At 40.7% G+C, this 24,666-nt stretch overlaps 1 protein-coding gene across 1 annotated transcript; it reads left to right on the top strand.

Annotated features, from left to right (window-relative positions):
- Positions 1 to 716: 716 nt before the first annotated feature.
- On the top strand, positions 717 to 22,684 carry pomgnt2 (protein O-linked mannose N-acetylglucosaminyltransferase 2 (beta 1,4-)). The gene is made up of 2 exons (XM_038712277.1): positions 717 to 1,022; positions 18,945 to 22,684. The coding sequence occupies exon 2, from the start codon at positions 19,015 to 19,017 to the stop codon at positions 20,821 to 20,823; it is 1,809 nt and encodes a 602-aa protein (XP_038568205.1). The 5' UTR covers positions 717 to 1,022; positions 18,945 to 19,014; the 3' UTR covers positions 20,824 to 22,684.
- Positions 22,685 to 24,666: the final 1,982 nt, after the last annotated feature.

The following is a 24,666-nucleotide window of genomic DNA, read 5'->3' as shown; positions in this document are numbered from 1 at the left end:
TTCCAATGAGACAGTTAAAAGTCAAAATGTCTGCTGTGGAAAAAGGACTGTGGCGACAAACTCTTTCCCAAAAAACATGAACAGATATCTGGGTGTCTGAATCGTCTTTCAATGCAGATGAATTTTAAAATACCAAGTTGGTTTAAATAACAAACTACGTGTCTCACATTGTGATTCAAGTCTGCAGACGAAGCTTCAGTTTATTGCTGTCTTTCTGTGTATTTCACTAAGTCTGCTCTGTCCATTCTGCACATTTTATTTATGTAAAGGTTTGAACTCCTCTTTGAATTCCTCTGACACAGTAGGGAAAACCGCTCTTATGGATGAGTGAGATTTCCTGACCTAACTTTTACACAAATGTGCATTCCCATTCTGTTCAAATGAAACAAGCTCCTGTGATTTGATTGTAACATATTATTGATCATTTTTAAACCATTATTTTTACTCCACTATATTTATTTTACAGGTTAGTTAATACTTTAAATAAACATGTTTGTTTATTACTTTACTTTAATGAATTTTTAATATATGTTACAGGATTATTATTACTCTTGCTCCTACTTTTACTTAAATAAAGACTCTTCATATTTATTTTCCGACGGTATCAGATCAGCAAGCACAAGTCGCAATAATTATCAATCGCACATGTGACAATTAGAGGGGACATCGCGAGATCTGAGCACGGGATTTCCCTCGGCGGTAGGTGGAGACTGGACTCAGCAGAGTGGAGTCGGTATCCAGGCAGCTGCTCTCTCTCTCTCTGCCTTTCTAACAGCTAGGCTAGCTCGTAAACAACACCAAGAAGCCCCGACTGTGTCTCGGGGAATGTAATGACTGAACACGCAGCTGTTTTCTCTAATAGTGCCAGTATCTGCCTGTGTTCTTCTTTTCATTTCCACTACATGTCTCGTGTTCCTGTTCAGGACCGTCTCTGCAGCGTACTGAGGCACTGATGCTGCCTAAATGAGCTAACCTGTCAACTGTTTCCAAAGACAAAAGCAACATTTTTACTGGGACCTGAGGTAAGATTTATAGTACAGATAATGGTTTTACTTGTTTATGTGCAACAGAAAGGGGTTGTATCTATACAATTCTCTCAGCCTGACTGTCACAGCGCTTTACCTTTGCAGGTGTTGGTAAATCTCAGATGAGTGTGTTCGGCTGCTAAGAAAGAGGTGTCCAGCTGACATACAGTCACAGTTCAAGATATGCTTATAGATGTGTGTATAAAAATATAAAACCTTGTCTAGAAAACAATTTCACCAATGAATGTGTGTGTTCTTTAACTTCTTAAGTGCTGTTAATATCATGCACCTCTAAAATATCATTTAAAATATACTTAAATAATTTAATGAATGAATGAGTATTTATCAACAGTATTTACTGTGTCCAAATATATATTTTGAGTAGATTTTGAATCACTATTATAATAATTTAGCTTCATTGTGCTGCATTGTAACTGGAAAGTGTGAGCAAATGACAACAGGCTGCTAGGTTAATTTTTGTTGACAAGGGGTCTCCTTGTCTCTTCCACAGTAATAACACGCAGTGCTTAGAAAATTAAAATACCATAATGCTGCTTGTGTGGTATTTATGGTCCATCACCTTCCAGATGAGACATTATTTCATGTCCTTGGAGTTTGTTATATTCCTCAGAGGGTTCTCTGACTCAAAGATCTACCCTGAAATTTACGGAAATTAAACTGATGTGGTTTATTTGAATCCCCCTCCCAAAATTGAAAAATACATGTTTTACAGGCTGTTCCACAGTCATATGAGGCTAAGTACCTGTATCTGTATCTTGCTGGATTATGGATTTTGATTGGCTGCAGTGGCTTAGTTTAGGAAGCGTTAGCTGTAAATTAACGTAAAATCTTGTCACATCTTGATCAGGCTACATCCCCACATGCAATTTGATTTAATTCGTCAATTTCTTTTGTTCTCCCTGCCCTCTTTTTATGTGTGAAAATAGTGGAGACGTTCAACGGGGTCTTGTGTTACAGACCCGGAGCTCTCCCCATTGTACTGTCACTTTGATCTGCATTTCTGCTCTTGTCTTTGGGAATAATTCAAAGCCGTTGTACTTGCAACTTTTCACAAAACTGAAACGCTGACTTGTGCAGGAGACGATGAGTTTGGATCACCCTCTGTGAATGCTTTTGCATTTTCAAGGGAAAAATATTCTTGCAGTCTTGTCTCTAAAATAACTGATATTCATGTATTTCCACATCCCCTAACTGCTGAGCAGAATTGACTTGCATGGCTTTTCAAATGTGGCAGAGCGGATACACTCACACAGTGTGGGGTTCAGTACTTTTTTGGAAAACAGATCATGCATTAGGATAAATCTCAAAACAAACTTTTGCAAAGGTGCACACAAGTCTCTGCAGAGAAATTTATAACGTAAAAGTCATTTCTAAGAGGCTTGTGAAGGAGCTGATGTGTATGCGCCTCAAATCTTCAGTCCTGTGTTTCTGACAATTGCAATGCAGGATTTCTGGCACAATGGCCTCTATACGGATTTAAAAGACGTGCATCTAATAACAAGCTGTTGTCATTCTGGGCTGTGTCTACTTGAAAGTCTCCAATATATTTTGTTTGGTAAATGTAGCCACCTCTGTTGCACATGTGAGTGCTTTGTGCTGTTACACGTCTACAATGTGTTGCTTGTTGAAGTTTGTTTTCTAGTGTGGAATTGGCTCATTGTAGCCCCTTATGGCCTTGGAGGAAAACCTCACCCGCTACACCTGTGGTTGCACCAACCATTAAGTACCATTGGGTGCTTTTGGCCCTCTGGTCTCAGCGGGCTGTAATGATGTAATGAGGCTGCACTGGAAAACATACTCAGACAAGCAACGCGATTTATGCTTTATCGGAAGGGTTTCCAAATAGTATTTTTGGGTTTTACCGGAGAACAGATTTCAAGGATTAAGGGGTTAGTTTAGAAAATGGACATCTGTACACCCCCACCTGCGATAAAGAGCAGCACGCAGCTGCTTCCCTAAGCTTGTCTATGGGAACTGTCTCCCACGCATTGGATGAGAATCCTGAATGAGGTAGACCTCTATGTGCATAAGGCCTGTGCAGATGTGTAGACACTTGACTCTATCCTTAAATCTAATTCAGGCTTAAACATCTGTTGGTTTTCAAAGAAATTCAAAACTCATGTAAATTAAATGAATTATCTGATTGTCAGAAATCTGTTGTGAATTATGTAGATTATAATTTGGAGTCAGAGTAATGAACCAATGAAATAGTTTGCAAGCTTTTGGGCATTTGCAAGTCTAAAGATTCAGGTTTCTAACTGACTTAATATTTTATTTGGTCTGCCTAAGGTGTCAGGGACAAGGAGAACACGATGGTCACAGGCTCCATCCAGATAAGAAACTATAGATTCAGATTCAGCTGTAAAGGTGGTAACAATTATTTTGCGGTAACGTGATTAAACATTTTAATGTCCTCTGACCTGGTGTGTCAGTCATTACAAACTCACGCTGTGCATCCAAACTTTGTTCAAATCCACAGAACTTGATTTTCAATTCTAGTGGAGATCCCAAAGCTTCCAGAGATACCAAATATATCAGGCAGTTTCAAGGCAAAGTGTGTAAATCGATGCACAAAACATTTGGAGTATTTCCATTTACTGCTTAAAACCACCACAAGGGCAGTGATGGGGGCAGACTGGATCTCGCTGGGATAGCTGAAAAGAAATATTACAAATATAATACAGAAGTTTCTGATACAGTTCTAGTTTTGAAACTTGGTTTAACTTGTCTCTGTGTTGATTTCATGTCCTTTATATTAGCCTGAGATTCTTTCTTGGTTTTGTCTTGGGAGCAACATTAATAATCAATGGGATTTTTCCTTTTTTTTGTATGTGTGTATCTATCAAATAATCTTGTTTCCAGCACCAAATTACCTTAATATCCGTAAAACCAAATGCCTGCATTAGGCAGATCTTAAAGGGTGTGTGATGTAAATTTAATGAAAATATCTATTTGTGGGCTGTATCTTTTTTCTGTTTATAAAAGACCAACAGAGTGGAAAGCGTTTCCATAAGCAAACGTATTCGGCCTCCCGGTAGCTAGCAGGTAGCTCCACACTGTAGCTGCTGTAGCTAACGTTAGCTTGATTGAAGACTGACACGATGAGCTGCTTAACAACTCTGAAACTTCCCTTATAAGCTTACCTTGGAGATTCCCACAACTTTTTGCCAGCTCTCTGTAATTTACATGTAACATCTGCAGAGCTGGTAGTTTAGGCCAATATCAAGCCTTTGGTTTGAGGTTTTGCGTGACACAAATTCCCTGTACATGTCCACCTGGTCCGTGCAGACACGGGACTATACCTGCGGACTAACGTGTGTGTCAGTGTTTGCAGACACTTAATGTGTTATAAACAGAACTGTTGCTGTGTCTCACAGCAACAGTTCAGTCTCTGTTTGCACCCTTCCATAGATACACTTTCTATTTTGAGTTCACACTGACAAGTATGGGATAATGCAGTGCACTATGAGTACCAGTTTGGTGTACTCTTAACGGTCAAAAAGTTGAGTGTGGAACGCTAAACACTCCTAACCCTCAATGGTCTCCATCTTGGCTATGTAGCAGAAGGGGAGGGATGGCCAACATATTTTCAAACTTGTGAAAATTGACAGCCGAGGAAGCTGCAGTGGTTGCTATTGTAAAAGTAAGATTACGTTCATTTTTAATAAAATTTAAGTGGTAATGTGAGCAAACGAGCCTGCAGATATGGTTACAATTTGCCTTTAAAAAGAGTGCACCACATCCATGTTTGATTTTAAACAACACTGCCATGTCGAAATTCACACTACGCAAGTAAATACATAGTGTACACAGTGTACTGCATGTTAGTGTGCTAACGCAAGTATGCATATTGAGACATTCTGTGAGTGTTCTGTATCCACATCCATTTGGGAATATATCAGCCTTTTAAGCACCAGGGGATGCTCAGCAAGAGTTTGACAATGTGTCCTACACAAATTCTTACAAATTGTCAGATTACCAACATTTTCTAAATGGACCGGAGCAGTAACTTAAGAGCTTGAGCACTTGCAGATATCTTCAAGAGTACATCCAGCGCTGCTATTCTATTTCTGTCCCTTTCTGGAATATTGCCTGTTGTCCTGGGGCAGTGCTGAAGTGCTGTGCTGCGGTGTTTTTAGAGGATGTCCGTCCCACTTTGTTCTTCTTTGTCTGTCTGTCACTTCCACACTTCTACACTTCCACACACACAGTCTGCAGATGGTCCACATCAGCCTCCGTTTCTCTTGTGTCCTTTGGGAGAGGAGACAGCACAATGCTGTGTACGGTCTTGGTCTTATATCTGCTGTATTTTAGAGGACATAGTGGGTTTCTGTTAGCGAATGATACAGAGAAGGACGAAAACGTTATTATGTAGCAGTCTATCAATCAGGGAAGCAATCAGTCTCAGTTTGCAATAGGCGAGTAGTCAGAAATGGGACGTGTCTAACACAGAGCAGGGGCATTTTCTGACACTCACTGCCAGTCATTATGAAGCAGCGAGCCTATTTTTCACAACTAGACTGGATGGCATTGCACTGAATTTATGTAACAGAACAGTCTGTGTGTGCGTGTGCGCGCGCTTGTCTGTCCAAATGTGTTTGAGAAAGAGATGCAAAGTGAGAGAAAGGGTATGAGACTTGTCTTTGTACAGCCAGATAATGGCTGCTGGGCCATTAATTCTCCCTAGTGCCACACTGAGCTCCAAGCAGCTTGATCCAACCTGACAGGCCACATTTGGCCCAGGAATAAAGATGACAATGAATAAGCACGCATCATCACAGCCAGAAGAGATCAGCAATCAAGTGGCCAAAGGGAAAGAAAAGCAGGTAGAGGCGGGAAGAAAAAGGACTAACGTGCTATAGTTGATGTTCTTCTTTTCTTTGTAGTTTCTCTTTTGAAGAAGCATGTCGGGGCTCTCCAAGGTGATTTTAAAGGGTTAGAAATGTAGAGAAAGAGGGAAGATTAACTCCAAAGAGCGGGGATGGTGAGTTGCAAGGAATGATGAGCACCGGGGGCCGAATGAGCCGCCACAGCGCGGGGCTACCGCTGCCACTCCCTTCCCACAGTCCCCCTAGCTTTTGCTTTCCAGGATTCTCATTAAAATGCATTAGACTCTCCTGGCTGCCCCGCGCCACCTTCCACCACATCATTGGGGTGCTTATCATCTCCAGAGCAAACAGATACGCTAACCAGTAACACCGGGGAAGCCGGAGCTTCAGTGTCAGCCTCGAAGGCAGTGCTGAGAGAGACTGCGACTGACAAGCAGTTTATGGGTGGGGGTGGGGGTCTTGGTTATATTAAAGATGATAAGGAATGAAATGGTCACGGTGACATGACCGTTACAGGTCAGTGGACTTACTCCTGAAGTCCAAAGGAAAGCACACACAAAGATGAATTCACTCCGATGTACATGCGCAGCTAAATCATGACCCTAAAGGCAGCTGTTATACTGCTGCATCCGCCGCACAGCAATGTTGGTGTTCTGTATTTTCAGTGGGCATCAGGAGGGTGCAGCTGTACAGCCGAGGCTACAGGCTACCTCTGACCCTACCAACAACCATCTTCTACACGTTGCTGTTTTCGAGGCTTGGGCCAAATCTGTTTCTTCATACCTTCATACCTTGCGCCCGTTTCACAGGGGTAAACGGAATATGACTATATTTGTGTGGGGAAAAACCAAATGTAAAAGCTATACTGCTACTGATAGGAGTCACTGCACTAACATGTATGTCATTGTTGAGTCTTCAATGCTGTGTGTCTAATATGCAATTACCCTATTTAGACGAGTCTTCCTGGAGTTAAATCTTTATGGCCCTTAGAATAATGAATAGAGAAGGAAAATAAACGCCCTACTTCCACAGATTCTTGATGGTCACCAAAGCACACTACTGAAGTCGCTCCCCTTTTTGGAACTAACTCCTCCACCGTGGAGCCGGTAGAAATGTTACTTTTGCTTACAGCCATGCTTGTTGTTGCAGTTTGTAACAGTATGGCGCCAACAAGTCACAATATTGCCCTTATCACAATATGATTTTTTTAAATCATATTAAAAATTATACAAGAATACCATGAACGAGATGATATGGCCCTCCCCTAGAGGAGCGTCTGTTTGGCAGTACTAAAGTTCATATCGTCTGGATTTCTAAATACCGCCCGAGCCTACTATCTACTGCAATCTCATCACGTAGCTTAATAGGGAGTGAGTACTGTAGTAGGAAGGTGCGGCGGCACAATGGTGGAGTGGTGAGTGGCTCCGGCTTCCTCCTACCGTCCAAAGACATGCAGGCTAGGTTAGTTGGTGATTCTAAATTCTCCTTAGTGTGAGTAGTTGTTCGTATATGTGTGGCCCTGCGATGGACTGACGACCTGTCCAGATTGTACCATGCCTTTCGCCCAGTGTCAGGTCGTAATGGCTCCAGGCTCCCCGCAACCTTGTACACAGGATAAGCGTTTGATGGTGGATGGAAGGAAGGAAGTTATTGTATCTCATAAGCTGCAATCTCGATGGCAAGTGATCTTTTTTTCAACTGAGATTTGTTCTACTCTGATACCATTGGATGGTGTAAGAGACGTTTGGCATTTTCAGAATGGTCACCATATTTTTCCAGTTCGATTTTCTGAAGCAAACTCTAATGACAGGGTAGATAGTGGTGTGTTTGTCCGGTCAGGATTAGAAAGGGTTCATGTTGGTACTTCAGCAAAGGATAATCTCTCGCCTTTTGCACTGCCGCCATGTCTTGGAAATGACGCCTGTGCCAAATTCATATTGAACATTAGTAGACATAAATTGACAGACATAGGACAATTGTTTTGAGTTATCAAAACAATTGCATCCTATAAATGCTATAGATTTGCATTAAAGCAAAAATGTTTAGACCCTGTTTACACCTGCCATTAACATTTGTCTTAGTTGATTAGGTGATAAGTGGACAGCTCAAAGTACTGGAGTGAATGCACCCAAGAAGCATTGATTACTTAAGCAACAAGTAAAGCCATATGTCCATCAGGGCACTGCATGAATCACAGATAGCTGAGGCAGAGCAGCCTAAGGACATAAGTTGTTTGTTTTTTTTTTTTCATAAAATATGATCCAAAAAATCAGGGAATAAAGCTTGAGTTTCTGTACAAGTTACAGTTGTATTTGTTTTTACAGTAATCAGTGAGCCCCAGCCCCCAGACACACACTTAGGCCTAATTCTTGTATCATTTGTTATCTAATAAACAGTAAATTCATCAAATTCAGTTTAGAAACAAACGCACACTCATTTGGTCTTTGCAAGTGGAAAGGATGTACGTGTTTAAGTACGTGGATCACCCAAGATGCATGTTAATGCCAGGTGTAAACAGGGCCTGAATCCGCTTTTGAGTTTGAGACAAACCTGCACTGGTTTCTTGTGATGGAACTGGATAGAGGACAGACAGTCTAAAGCTTTGCAAATGTCTAATGAAAGCACTTCTCTTCCTCATTGTTCTAATGATGCAATTATGTAGTGTCAGCGTGTAACTCCGGTTCAGACCAATTAAGAGGTAGATTTTATGAAAAAGGACAAGGTTGACCTGTTTTTGCTGTTTCTTGCATCCATTTGACATACCTCAAACCTCAAGTATCTATCTGTGTGTGCGTTTGATAAGTTTTACAGTTTCAGATCGAAAATACCTGTATGTGCTTAATTTTACTTTGGGGTTAAGGCTCTAGAAGAAATACACTTTTATGCACACACTCAGAATAGTTTTGCTCCAAAATCATGTATCACTCGGAAAAAACATTTTCCACATTGTTGCATGTATGTATGCTATTTCATGCATACTTTCAGGCAGCTGGAGGAAAAGTAGTTTATATGTAGGCGGACTGCCTCAAGGTTTATTGGGCAGAGACATCCAACAGCTGAAGTGCTGTTGCACTAAAAGGTTGTGTGTTTTCTAACTTGCCTAGTAGCCTATGGTGGTTGTCAGCTTAACCAGTGTGGGAGGCACAGGGGTGTGCAGTGGAGTGTGCTCAGCTCTGGTTTAGAATTTTTATTTGAATGTTAAAATTTTTTTTGTCAAAACTAGTGCACAAATTTCATCATACTGAGTCTCGTACGACCCTCAACCCCTAAATTTATTAATTCTGTTGTACTTATTTGCACTTGATAGTCACTACTATGTCAAATGTTGGTGTAATAGGCTAACAGCGTGAGAGCGGTGTTGTTACTGGCTCATACACCTGTTCTATAACCAAGTCTGCGGTGTCTTATGAAATGGTAGGTCTGGATATGAGATAAGTTATTTCAGGGCAGAAGTGCTTCAGGTTTTAGTGCTTTAATCAAGGATGTCTTTAAAGCTCTATTAAATATTTTATGTTTATATTAAATCAAATGACTACCAGTAATGTGAAAGGGATCCCCTATAGTGATGAACACAGAGTTATCACAAATTCTGCAGCTCTACAGAGATCTTTAGCCTCTTTAAGCTCATTGCTTTGGATTTTGGGGACCTTTACAGCAGCATGCTTTCTTCTAAAAAGCTCTGATCATCTGAATGTACGCTACCTGCGCAGCTGCAAATGGCCAACATGGAGTACATGGTGATTAAATTTGAAAATTTAGCAGAGAATGGGCCAGATCTTTTTCTCAGGAGCTGTGTGGAGACCAAACCAGAGCTAAAAGAAGAGTATTGAATATTGAACTTACTGGACATTAATGTGTTGTTCTTGTCTCCCCATAAGCTTTTTCAACGGCGTTGGTTAAATTTACACATACTCCTATTAAATGAATTAAAGGGAGCATTCTACAGCAGGGCTCCAGACAAATTTATTGCATTGGTTGTACTGGTTCCCCTAAATTTTTAATTTAGGTGCATATCCACAAAATTTTGGTGCATCCAAATTTTTCACAGCACCTTTTGCGCTATAAAAGTATATTCTAACCTCCTGTCATTTCCCATACACATTGATAATTATGTAAATGATTGTAAACCTACAGGTAAATGTTTCCTTAATTAAATCACAGGCCAAACAAAAAAATGGCCAAAACTTCATTAATGTAAAACAAATTTTAAAAGTGCTCGTTTTAAGTGCTTAACAATAGGGCTTCAGTGGGTTTGGGCGATCGTCTCTATTTTCATATCGTCTAATCGTGGCTACATAGATCACCGATTGGCGATCTGATGGCCGGTGTTACGTTGCAGCATGCCAGTGAAATACCAGCATGGAACAAATAGGCTTATTGGCTTTAAGAGAAACCACCAGAAACATCTGTAAATGCACAGTACAGTGTTTCCCCACATATTTAAGACGGGAAGTGACACTCAGCCTGCCTCCTCGCTTGGCCCTGTGGGGTCGCTCCGTGCTCCTCATATGAACAGAGAAGCAGACAAGCGCTCTGCGAGCAAACGGCAGGTGCTCTATCGATACTAACCATGGCATCGGCTTCTGTGTGCTATACAGCTGTAGCCTATTTAACTTAAGTTAAAATTATACATAAAGTTAACTGATACATCCGTGCAAACGATATTGCCTAGCAGCTATCTACAGCGAAAAACCGATAATAGCCAATCAGAAGCAGAGAAGGGCGGGTCGTCGGTCGGTTATATCTACATGATTTAAGACCTAAATAAGCAAGCTTACAATATTAACTGTCCTGCGAGATACAGTAATGTTGTTAAGTTTGTAACTTTTCCTGCTGTTTTTAAGCTAATTGTTCATTTATGGGGATCAGAGGCAGCACAGTAGGCTACATGTAAGGTAGGGTAAAGTGAACAGGATACAAACGTGTCGGCATCAGTGTTGTTTACTCTGGGGACGCTTTTAAAATGGCAGATTTTTTTCCCCACCACTTTTTGAAAGCATTTTTAAAAAATATTCTGAATAGCTTGCAACCAGTGATGTTAAATGAAAATGCTTTGGGAAAAGTTAATTTATTTAACTTATTTATTTATGTAACTTAAGCTAAAAAAAATAAAAATAAATCAAGCTACTAATTATAAAATGACCCCAAAACGTGCAGCACCAGTCAGTAACTTTGACAACTTCTGACAGTTTTACGTGCTCTTATATTTTTAGGTTTTCAGTTGTCACCTGCCACCTGAATTTTGTGTTTCTTTTTTACATCAATAAAAACAATTCAACCATAAATTAATGCAGAAGAGGAAACTAGTGCAGAAAATGTCACCAGATTGCAGGAGGTTTTCTCATATATTTCAGCACTAATTTTTTCTCATCTTGTCTTGTTCTTGTTGCACCAATCTCTCCAGTCTATCGTCACACCCCATTGGTATGTTGGTATCTTTCTGTTGTTGCAGTACACAATTGCAAGTTATCTACACAAATATGTAAGCTTAAACAGACCCCTTTGACACAGTCTTTGTGTGTTTATCTGCTTGCGTATCCTTCTCACTTCTTTTTTTACCCCTGACCAGTGTGCATGCCTGTGTGTAACTCATGACTGTGACGTTACAACCCAAACTCACGGCCCAAACAGGCGGAGAACAACAAACGCACTTGTGTACATTTACAGCTGAGGATTGCGGCTTACTTTTGCCAGCCTTCAGCTCAACAATCACTCATGATTTCAGTTAAATGCTAAAGTTGCTGTTAATGTTACTTGAAGCTTGAAACAGTCCCATACTTTGGACACTTTCTTCTTCATCCCTCTTTCTTCCTCCACTTTGCAAACAGTGCCATCATAATCCGCCGTGTTCACTTCATCACAGTGTAAGCGTGATGTGCGACAGTAATAATTCCTTGCGAAGCAGTGCGCTGTATAGTGATATGGATTAAATGAAGCATCCATGCAAAGAATTTGTGTCGATGCTTTTTAGTAATCGAATTTATCGATAAATCGTTTCAGCCCTACTTGACAAACTAAAAAGTCCAAAAACTCAATTGGTGTACCCGGCGCCTAAGCCTTAATCTGCACCTCCTGAAAAATACGCCATAGGTATCTGCATCAAGTCACAGCAGGAGTATAAATCCAGCGTCCCATCTCTTTTTTTTGATTCGCTCTCACCTTTTTCCACAAGTGAGTTTTGGAGAAAAGAAACAGATATAGATGCGGCCAACAAAAAATTGTGCTGCTAAATGTTAGGTGCACCAGTGCGACAAAGAAATATTTTTTCCCACACACATTTTTGGGCAAATTGGTTGCACTGTGGAGCAGTGTGTAGTGTTGCGAGTCCTTGTAAAACGAATAATTCTATAGCGCCAGTTAATTGGATAATCCAGCGATGGCTATGAAATCACATTTATTACTGCATTTATTGTGCACTTAATGAACTGTCAAACAAAGTAGGGTCTGAAGATGGTTTGATGAGGCAGGCATGCTGAGGTACATTAAATTGCATTTACTCATTTGCCAGACGCTTTTATCCAAAGCGACACATATTCCAAGTAAAACAGCGCTGAAAACCAATTTCTTTCCCAGAGTGCAAAGTGTAATTCACTGTTATTGGATACTTTTGACTTGTTGGTGAGCCGACTAAAACTTGATTAACTGGCCGGCATCAAAATATGGAAGTTATATTAGAATATTTGGAATTTCATCTTCATTGAGATGCATTTATCAGGAGCACATTACGGATTGTGACCAGGACTCAGTGACTTAGTGCCTCGTAACTTCTCTCAGACATAGGACTAACATGTTACTTATTTATCGGTGTCCATAGCTTTACAGTATACTTTCTGTGAAGTTCAGCTACAAAAGTGAGAAGACATGTCGTCTCTGGGGCACTGGTTAGCTCAGTTGGTAGAGTGCGTGCCCCATATACCAAGGCTGAGTCCTTGATGCAGCAGCCCAGGTTGGAGTCTGCTGCGGCTCTTTGCTGCATGTCACCACCCCCTCTCTCTCCCACATTTCCTGTCTCTCTTTGACTGCACTATCTAATTAAATAAAAATCTTTAACAAAAGAAAGAAATATTGTCTCTCACTAAAGAGCTCACTCAGTCCATGAGGGGGGAAAGCTCTAGAGGCTGCAGCGTCACTGATACATTTATATAGTAGTTATGAATTATTGCTGGGGATAGGGGAGTAATCTGATTTACTGCTGCATGTAAACATGAGTTTTACAGTAACCAGTGGAACATTTTCTCAGATTTCCTGCTTTAACCTAATTTCTCCAAATAACCTGATTTCTTGTGAGCATGTCAAGGCAGTGAGAGAGAGCGTGCACTTGTAGGCAAGCAAGATCAAGTGTGTGCAAGAAGTAAAAGTAGGGCTGGGTGATACTTCTATATTATCATCATTGAGATGATCATATTGTGTTATTGTCTTACTATATTTTTGTAATTAAAGTTTTTGATTTTGTTTTATGCCCCTATCTGTCTATCAAGGTAAATAAACATTATTATAATCATAATTATATGAATTACTGTATTTTCTCAAATAAATTTAATTTGAGAATTCAAATATTCAACAATAATTAATTAATGCAATTTTAAGACTTTTGTCTTCTGGATTACTCACAAGTGTTTTGTGCTGAGTGTCCTTTGAATCTGCCTCCATCAAAGTGGACGACCCAAAACATTTTGGTTTTGGTAGTCTGTCCATTATGACGTTGCTGTAAACTAATTCGAAGTTGAAGCGCTGTCTCTAATTTGATAACTGTTTGTGCCTTTTACTACGACTCTGTTTTAGCCCCACTTCCTACGTTACTTTAGTTACTTTACTTCAGCTATAAGTTTACTTACATCATCCCAGAGTCTTTTCTGATTTGCTTCAATATACAGGCACAGTCACCACACATATCATTTACTGAGTAACATCATTAAAGGCCAAGTTTGGTCATTTTTAACCTGGATACAATTTTCATCCCCTCTGACATTTTGGAAGCTCAGAGGAGAGAATTTGCCGAGTTCAGATGGAGGAAGTGTCAGACTGGAGAGATCTGGACACAGAATCATTCGATTACTTATGAGCATGCACAGAAATAGAATATGGATATGAGACCATTCTCCAGTGTTAGCACAGCTCATGAGATATATCTCATCTAACATTTGATTATATTTGAAACTGCTGTGACCTTTTCCAAATGTGAACATTTTTATTCTCAAGCAGTATTTTGGCTCACTCCTTCACACCACTGACAAGATACAAAAGCCACTTGTCTTTGAGGTCAATTTAAATGACTACACATACACACAGAGACATCACATTCAGTGCCCTCATGTTTTGGGATTCCTTTAGCTTGACTCTAACCTGCATGTTTTAAATAAGCCGACCAGAACCAGAAACCAGCTCACAGTGTCCAGGTCTCTGTTTGTAGCATGATAAACGCGGTGATGCAGATGAGGGTGTTGTGTGCGTGCTGTGGTGTCTTGCAGTGGCTTTGACATTTCGAAGCTTTTGGTTGCTTGGCTCAGGCAAATTGCAGAGGGCATTCACATGCTTCCCCTGTGGGAGCCAGTGTGCAGTGAGAGTGATTAACTGGCACTGCTGGCACTGTTAGCCTTGCGCTGCCCTTGTCCTTGTAGGCTGAAGGAGCATGCAGGATGCCTGCCTAATGTTCATTTCACGTTATTTTGGCTGCTGCGTCAGCATCAGTATGATATTACAGTAAATGTCTGAGATGATTTGATTCACATCTGCTGTCCGTGGCATTTTATCATGGGGCATTACATTAAGCTTATCATGCTGTGTGTGATTTTTTTTTGTTTGTTTGTTTGTTTTGAAGGAAGTGAAAACAAATCTTGGTAGTCTTCATGACCTGCATTGCTTTCTCTTCTCATTTTGTGAGTTGATTTGCATAAAAACAAATAATTTTCATCTTGCTCTTTGCATTTGTTGCTCATTCTTTTTCTTGATCTTGATTTTGTCTTATGGCTTATCCAACAAAACATCTTTTTTTTTTAAAATGTAACAATAACTAATAAATATATCTTCATTGTGTCCTGTTGTGTGTTGTGTGTTGTGTCCTATCTGACTCATGGCAGCTTTCACAGTAAGAGCAACAGTAACGGAGAGTCAGGGTCAGAAATTAGGCTACTTTTGCCTCCAGTCATCATCCTGTCAAGAATGGCCTACAGTTTAGGTGAAGTCATCAAAAAAAAAGATTTGAAGCCGTGGTCATGCCAAGGGCGTGAGTGTTGCATCCAGCGGAAATAACACAGGCAGCTGCATGCAGTTATGTACCTGGTCTGTCTGTACCTCTCATACTAACACACCAGATAGATAGGAAGTCTGTTTGAATTCAACAAATTTGAGGATTTACTGCTTCTCTCTCATTTATATCATATTAAACTGAATATATTTAGGGTTTGGACTTTGCTATTTTTGTAGTAGAGCTCAACCGATAAATTGGTGTGCTGGTATTATCAGATAATATGACCTAATTGCCACGCCCCCCTTGGTTACCGTTGCTAGAGTTGGACCTGTAAGCCTCGGCATGGCGCTGTCATTGTCTGTAGCTGCTCTCCCTGGAGAAATATTGTCTAATTTTGGGAAAAAACGAAAAAGCAATCTCAGAGAAAGGTTTGCATTATACATTTGAATGTTGCGTTCAGGCTGTCTAACTTACATGAAACAAATAAAGACAGAAGCTAAAGCCTATCAATCACAGAGTAAAATTGAACTACCTTATTACATGACCTCTGGGTAGGTCTCTGTTCACTATTACAGTCAATGAAAAGCAAAAACCATACGGTTATATAACATTACATTCAGTAGTAATTTAGGTAGCGAAAGCTATTTATAACAGTAAGTAAATTTCTAAACTGCATTATGTTACCTTGATGATGTAACTACTACTAACTACACTTAACAGACATTTGTGAAAATATTCATTTGTTATGTGTTTCTGAAAAAAATGGCTGATGTATCGGATTTCAAAGTCCTCGAATATCAAAATCAGTATTCGTCTTAAAAATCCCATATCGGTCAGGTTCTAGTGACAGACCAATTAAGATCAATGAATTCATTAATTGAGAAAATAATGTGCAGGTGAATTGACAGTGAAAATAATGTTCAGTTGCAGAAATGCACTCTGACTTGCTGTGGAGCTTTGCCAGACATTTATATTAACATTTTAACACTTTATTATGAAAGATGAGTTTATTTAACTTGTACTAATCTACGGGTCTCGCAATTGCCCCGTGGGGATAAATAAATGCAAGTAATAATAATACTATTACAAACATAAATTTCCATCAGAGGTTCAGTTTGTAATTCATCATCATACAGAGAACAACAAATTACAAAGAAATACAAATAGAGAAGAATGTATAATGTTTGACTCACCCGTAGCTTCACGACTATGAAGCTGCTGATGATAGTATTAGTTCCAGTTGGCACTCCTCTTCTGGCTAGGCTGCTCTTCTCTTGATGTGGGCAGTTCAGGATTTATTGTATAAAGGTGGACGTCAAAGCTCCCAAGATGATACGCAGTCAGAAACAACAAATGAACCACTTTCTGCCTCCTGGCATCCTATTAGTAAGGCACAACTCAACATCTCTACCGTTGCTCTTCTGGCATCTCTCCCCAGCTGTCTTGCATCTGTGGCTAACGACTTAGCACTGATGAGCCTCCTATAGCTTCTGGAAGCTCTAAACTACCATACCAAAAGGCTTACCCCAACAAGCTACAGGAAAACCTTAGTCAGCCTCTGCCTTTTCTCTAAGTTGCATGCTCCATCTTGAAGACACAACTTGGTCTTGGGTATCATCATCTGTTATTTGTTTGTTAGGCTTTATCACCGAAAAACATAATATCTAGTTAGACTTAGAGCCCTAAAACCCTTCTAAGATATGCACGCAGGAGATAGTGTCATTTCCGTCTTTCACCAGCCTAGACTAGGGCAGTCGCGAATACGAGCTCTGGGTAACGGTTTAAGGACGGATCGCCATGGGCTGTACGAGACTTAAAATTTGAAGCTGTAAGTGTTGCCGTGTTGTGTGTTGTTTTACTGTTTGTTTGTGATGTTCAGTGATGTTGGACAAATGTTGAAACTGAGGATGTCTGAACTGAGGATGTCTGAAGATTCTCAGTCATCCAGGTCATAGTTATCGAAAGAAGGTTAAAAACAAGGGCAACTGGACTTGGTTGAAGATACTAGAAGACGTTTCGTCCCTCATCCAAAGGACTTCTTCAGTTCTGACTGATCTGGTAGGGAAACTAAGCTATTTAACTTTTATTTAGCTTGCTGTGGAAATTTTGTTATAACGTTAACGTTTCAACAGCAAAAATGTTGTTAAAGTTGAATGGAAGCCCATTCGGGATGGATGGGTGCGCCTGTGTATGTAAATTGACTTGATAGACAGGCCCTGAAGGTAACGATATAGCTCTGTGTGAAAAAGACATGGTCAAACTACAGAAATGATTTTGTTCAGCAATGTTGTGTAACTTACACTAGCACCCAGCAGCTTGCATGTTCAGACCATAAAGCTGCTGTTAGTGGCTCGCTGTGCAGTGAGGTGAGATCAATGCTACCTGGCACTTCATTGATCAAAAATGGCAATAATGCCCACATACTGTTGAGCCCCATGGGGGAAATAAAAATTTCCCATCTTTTCTATGACCAGTGTACAGCAAAGCATGCAATTTACACAAACATTATGTATCCATAAGTTTATTGCAAGCACATTAAGTCTCTATCGTGGCCATTTGTATATGTTAAGTATGAAACTGCCACTGTGTGTGGTTAGTGAATTGGACTGTTCCAGTTTTATGAGCAAGAACAAACACTAACAATTATGAAATCATAACTAGTTTTCTGGGCTTACCTCACAAACTCCAGTCTACATCCCACAGACATTCAGTGACGGCTACTCAATTCACTGAGTTTGATGACAAAGAGCGACCCTGTTGCCGGTGACATATTGTACTTGCTGGGATGTCAAAAATAGCTCAGGGGCTCTGCTCCTGCAGACAAGCACGCAAGAAAACGGAGGAGGATCGGAAACTATGGAACAAAAGTGCACATCGTGTAAGACAGTAACTGGGAATAGAATGAAACGACTATTAGGAAAAAGTGAGAGCAGAAATACAAATGTAGTGAGTTATGGAATATTACTGACCCGATAGAGTCTGAGAGCCAGCTGGTCTAGTCTTGTGTCACCGTGTTATTCATGTGTACTTGAACCACACGGATGAATTTGTGCAGTGCATGTGTGTGTGCACCTAGACTCCCGTCTTGGTTTACTTTGACCTGATTTAGTTTCTTTCTGCCAGAAGGCCAGTTTCAGAGAGGTAAAGAGTTTCTCTCTAAATCCAATTTTGTCTCAAATTGGATGTCAAACCAAAGCACAGACTTGAGATCATCTCTCTCCCACCTCTCAGCTGTGTGCAGGTGCATGTTGATGCACCCCATGCACTTGGAAAAGTGAATACTAAAATGTCAAGTAATTAATTCATGTGAAACCTTTTGTTATATGGTAGTTAAGCTAGCCCTCAGATGGGTATTTAGCATGCTAGTTGCCTCGTGCTTGCAGTTAACCGTTGGTCTCTCAATGACTCACTTGTTCTCTTGGTATGCAGATGAGTAGGGTGGAGAGCAATACTCTTGTTCTTTCCTCTGTGCTTCCTCACAGTGTAATTTGTCTTGACATATCCAGGGGGGGTGACAGGGGATGTAAGGTTAGGAAAATGTCTCATTTGTTCGCCAAGGTAAACAACCACTATTCCCAAAGGTAAAAGCTGAAACCTGCTCTGATGAATCGCTGGCTTGTATCGCTTACATAAAGAGCACTGCGGCAATACAGGCTTGACTATTGATTTGTTAATTATATCACTGCTCTTTTATATCTCCTGCACTAGTAATCAGATCAGAGTCATTCTTCTTGTTTGTTTTAAGGTTGGCTTCATGATGAGTTTGTTCTTAAACTTATGTCCTTTTTCTCTTTTCTTTTCCTTACTTTCTCCTCACCTACCCTGTCCTATGATCCCCCTTTCCCCCTGTGGTCAACCCCCTCCTCTTTTCCCTTTCCTAAGTCATTGCCTGGCGGCGGATGTCTCGTCGCAGTTGGAGTCGGGAGGTGGGTCCTCAGCAGCAGCAGCAGTGATGCGGGCTTCAGTGGCAGGCTGCAGGATGAGCGTGGGAGCACTCCTTAACGGGTTGCTGGTTTCTGTAGTCGCAGCTCTGCTTTGGAAGTATTCCAAGCTGAGTGAGCATGCTGCCCTGCTGGAGGAAGAGCTGCACATGACACGGCAGTCCCAGGAGCTCTCGCAGGCCCGCATTGACTACCATGTTGCCTTGCAGGCTCTTCAGGAACACGGCACTCGCATGGTCTGCACCGGCAAGATGCACACCGACCGCATCTGCCGCTTTGACTACCTCTGCTACTGCTCTGAAGCAGAGGAGTTTGTGTTCTTCCATTCCAATTCCTCCGTCATGTTGCCTAACCTGGGGTCTAGGCGTTTCCAACCTGCCCTGCTGGACTTGTCCTCGGTAGAGGATCACAACACCCAGTACTTCAACTTTTTAGAACTCCCAGCTGCTACTTTAAAGTTTATGCCCAAGCCTGTGTTTGTACCAGATGTGACACTGATCCTAAACCGGTTTAATCCAGACAACTTAATGCATGTATTCCATGATGACCTGCTCCCAGCCTTCTATACTATGAAACAGTATTCAGACTTAGATGATGAGGCTCGTTTGGTTTTTATGGAGGGCTGGGGCGAAGGCCCACACTTTGACCTCTACCGACTTCTTAGCAGCAAGCAGCCACTGCTCAAAGAGCAGCTTAGGAACTTTGGCAAACTCATGTGTTTTACAAAATCTTACGTTGGCTTATCCAAGATGACCACCTGGTACCAGTATGGTTTTGTTCAGCCACAGGGGCCCAAAGCCAACATGTTGGTCTCGGGAAATGAGGTCCGACAGTTTGCCAGGGCTCTGATGGAGAGAATGAACATCACAAGGGTGGAGGAGGTCGAGAAGGATGGGGGGAGCTCTGAAGATGAGAAGGACAAAGAGAAGAAGGATGAATACATTGTTGTGTTTAGTCGTTCAACGACGAGGCTGATACTAAATGAAGCAGAGCTAATCATGGCGCTGGCCCAGGAGTTCCAGATGAGAGTTGTCACGGTATCACTGGAGGAACAGTCCTTCCCCAGCATCGTGCAGGTGATCAGTGGTGCTTCCATGTTAGTCAGTATGCACGGAGCTCAGCTTATCACCTCCCTCTTCCTCCCCAGAGGAGCTGCTGTGGTGGAGCTGTACCCTTTTGCTGTTAACCCAGAGCAATACACCCCGTATAAAACCCTTGCGTCCCTTCCAGGCATGGACCTTCACTACATCTCCTGGAGGAACACTAAGGAGGAGAACACCATCACCCACCCAGACAGACCCTGGGAACAAGGGGGCATTGCGCACTTGGAGAAGGAGGAGCAAGAGCGAATACTGGCTAGCAAAGATGTCCCCAGGCACTTGTGCTGCCGCAACCCAGAGTGGCTCTTCCGGATCTACCAGGACACTTTGGTCGACATCCCTTCCTTCCTGGAAGTCCTCAAAGAGGGCATGAAGACAAAGCCCAGCTTGAAGAAGTCAAAGCCGGCCAGCACAGTCCATCCAGGCCGGGTCAGAGAACCCCAGTGTCAGACCTCAGTACAAACCACTAATGAGGCTAAACTCACAGTCTCCTGGCAGATCCCATGGAATCTGAAATACCTGAAGGTAAGAGAGGTGAAGTATGAGGTGTGGATCCAGGAGCAGGGAGAGAACACCTACATGCCTTATATCCTTCCCCAGCAGAACTACACTTTTTCAGAGAACATTAAGCCCTTCACCACCTACCTGGTGTGGGTCAGGTGTATCTTCAACAAGAACCTCCTGGGCCCCTTTGCAGATGTTCTTACGTGCAGGACCTAGCAAGAACACCTTGCCAGTTTGTTGCTGTGCAGTTTGACACTAAACTTGTTCCAGACAATCAAATTGGAACAGTGGACTGTTTGAATACGTTTTGTCTTGTCGGGGTTGGCAAATGTGATAAGGCACATATATCTACAATCCTAGTATAGGCTGTTGAATTATTGCACAGTGATATTTCTTTGGCCAGCACAGAGAACGGAAAAGACTTCTGGATGGACTGCAAAAGAGTTGAACCACAGGGTCAAACTCAATGGCAACCACCGTTAATGTATGGAAAGTATATTTCCTGTAACTATGAAAGAAAGAGAGAGCTAAACCATGTCTCTATTGAAAATACCAGAATTCAAATCAGCAGATTTATTTATGTTCAAAATAATATATACTTTTATTAGTATTTGTCAAACACTGGTTCTTTACCTTTTCAGTATGCAATATAGCTTTTCTGTGGAGAGCAAGAGAGATTTTAGAATAGCAGATTTTTTATGCTTTCTGACTTGTCCAATGTCTACTGTGTGTGTGTGTGATAACTGTGTGGCTTAGTTTACCTACCAATTGTTTAATTACATACACCTTTATTTGCAGAACCTAGCCAAAACCAAAGCAAATTTTCCACATCATTTCAGCCAATCATCATTCATGCCATATTACTTTCTTGTGTTACAGATGTCTGGCATTACTTGGAACTATATCATTTTAAACCATGTCTCTAAAACATAGGATTTGTGGAAAAAAGAAGTGTCAAGCAAGACTTTTCTTGAATACCATAATCCTTTTTTTTACCCTGAAAGCAAGGATATGTGTAATTTCAGAATATGTTCCTTTAAATTGTTCCTTTTATATGTTGTTACTTTTAAATATTACAACACACAATTGTTTGTGTTTCCGCAGCGTCCAGCCATAAATTATTTATATCTATTTTACTGCATAAATAAATAATTTTTCTCTAATTGGCCCTAATTACAACAGTAATAATTATAATTTTCTGTGGAGAGTGAATCTATTACATCAGGCTATAATTAGTGAAAGCAGTTTCCTTCTGTAAGCAGCAGTATGCTGCTGGACAGTTGGATTTTACTGCCTTGTGTAAGATAACAAGGTATGTTGCATGGTGGGATTCCATTGCCTTGCGTAAAACTCTGTTAATTAAAATAAATTCCCAGCTATGTGTCTTTTTACTTTCATCAAAGGTTTTCTAGGCGGTAAGAAGTCTAATGTTGAATTTTAGATTGAAACAGCAGACATCCAGAGCTGGCTGTTGAAGATTTTGTGTCATTTGCTAATGATGTGCTGCTTGTAGCTAGACTGCAAATATGTATTTATTTTTTAAGAACTTTTTGCAGGCACTAGTTTGTGATAGTAGAGATGTAGCAAGAGATGGTTTATGGAATGGCACAAGTTAAACAATACACTGCCACCAACATATTGTGCCATTGTTAAGACAATGTCATTTTCTTTCTTATTCCTGGACTTTATATCTGTGACCAGTCCTGTAAGCATTGCATTGCCCTGTATGTAATGTTTTGACTGTTGGCCACTATGAAGATCCTTTTTCCTTCACCTGAGATCTTTAATTGGAATTTGCTGTATATCCCTTTGTTCAGTTTTTCGCTTCACTGATAGCCCTCAGATCTGTTTGGAGATGCACGTTTAAGAGATTATTTTAAGCCATTGCTGTGTGTGTAGGATGTGATGGTTTAGATATGTATGTGTTTGTACTGTTGATTAGATTTCTGTGTGCCCCTGCCCCACCTCAGTGGAGACATATTGTATGTGCTGAATGAAGTGAGAGAGTACAAGTCTCTGTTTTCTACATTAGCAACTAGTGACTGTGATTGAATAAAGAAGCTTATTTCTTATGGTATCTGTTTTGTTTCAGTTTTTATCAATAATGGAATTATAATACAGCTTAGTCCAAGATCATACCATGAGAAACACACATGATTAAATAGACACACTGTTCTCATTTCCTTTAAACTTGCCACCAAAAGTTTCTATTGGAAAAAAGAAATTTCTCGTACTATTGTATTGTATCAGGTTTATCACGATATCAGTCCACACCAGCGTTTTAGCTGTCTGTGAGTATTAAAACGACTGAAAACGCTCAGCTAGTGACCATTCATGAACACTGGGCATGTGCGTGCCTGTGTAAACAGGAAGCAGATTGTCTACTCTGCAATCCTCAATAATCGCTCCTCGAGGTGCATTTTATGAATTGAGATGTCCTTCAAGATCGTGCGCTGAGATTGATTTCCTTATCATAGGCTCGAGTATTGGGAATTGAGAAAGGCCCTTGGTGAAAGGAAAAAGTACTACTACAGACAAAGAACCACGGGGGTAGTTACGACTGTGGCGGTGGAAAACTGGGAGTCGTCACAAAGTAAATATGGCGACATGCACAGTACAAACTATTTTAATAAAAATACAAAAATTAAAACACTGTCAGTGGGTTTATGTGTATGCTTTGCATGACTTATAAGACCCAATCAGGAAGCCAATTGTGAGCGTCTGCGTCATCATTTTTAAAGCCCTCCGTTTTAAAAAAAAAAGCTGAAACACTACCCCAGATTTTCAAAACAAAAACAGGGGGAGCAGCTTTTTCAAACTTCCCCGTTTTAGGTCTTCAGATTCTCTGTTTTATTCTGGACGGGAGGTGCAAACCCAGTAAAAGGTCTGCGTTTTTAAACGAAAACGTACTAGTGTGGCCTTAGAGGAGGAGACACGATAACATTTTCAGGCAGTCTCTCCTGGAAGGCATTTATAGTGATGCACTTGCTTAACAAGTGAGAAGTATAAGATCAGTGTGTGGGAGGAAAAAGCTATTCAAACATCCAGCAAGCATTTTTTAAATTGGTGCTATAAAAAAACATTAATTGAGCTGTGCTTCTGATGGAGTATACTGGCACCATAACCCACTGCGACTGGCCAAGAAGTAGTCTGACCCATGAACAACCTCGTTCACAACTTGTCATTTTAACACTTTAGTTCTTCTACAAATTACACAAACAAGATAAAATATGTTGATTAGTGAGCTAAGCTAAGCTACTGATTGTAGCTTTTAGCCAAATTAGTATATTTCAAAATGTCCAACTGTTCCTCTAACCTTGGTATTTTTGAACAATCCCTAAAGCATTTTGAGTTAAGCATAATTTTTATTGTACAACACGAAGAACCCTGGTAGCTCCAGAGTCATGGATGTCAACTGGAATGTGCTGATTTAATTGAGAATTTGACAATATTAAAAGACCTTAAGGTGGGTTCTGCTAAATTGCCTGAAGTTAAGGCCCTACTGAAGACAAAATCTAATTTTAAGACCTGTAGCTATTTCAGATTCATGCTTATGATGCATATTCATAAAGTGTTTTATCAAATCAGCACTAAGCAAATCTGGGGCCAGGTAATATTGCAGCATAGAAAAACTGTACACAACGGATTGTTTTGCCCTGGGCCATCCTAGTATGTTAATCCAGAACAAATATGATCCATATTGTAAATTTACCACACAGGTCAAGGAAGCTTGGAAGAGTATTTTTGCTCTTATGAATAATTTTTATACCTTTCGAATAGCTGGGTGGCTTGGGAACAATTTCAAATAAGTGCTGATTACCCTGAAAATGAAAGTTGTAAAAAAAATGAACTGAAAGTCATTATACAGTTATTTTAAAGCATTTATAAGGTGTGTGTGTGTGTGTGTGTGTGTGTGTGTGTGTGGTTGTAAAAGAATCCTTGAAGCAGTGAAGAGAAATTTTAGTAGTGCTGCCCTGAATGTACCATTCAGAGATTACAGTGTGCTTTAATGTCAGAGGTGATGATAACATCTTCTGAGCCCAAGGCCAATGTTTACCG

Source organism: Micropterus salmoides, unplaced genomic scaffold (assembly GCF_014851395.1).
Source record: "Micropterus salmoides isolate LMB-PRFRI ecotype aquatic unplaced genomic scaffold, ASM1485139v1 Ms_hic_scaffold_11, whole genome shotgun sequence".
NCBI classification, from domain to species: domain Eukaryota; kingdom Metazoa; phylum Chordata; class Actinopteri; order Centrarchiformes; family Centrarchidae; genus Micropterus; species Micropterus salmoides.
Note: the sequence above shows the minus strand (reverse complement) of the source record. Positions and strands in the feature narration are given on the sequence as shown.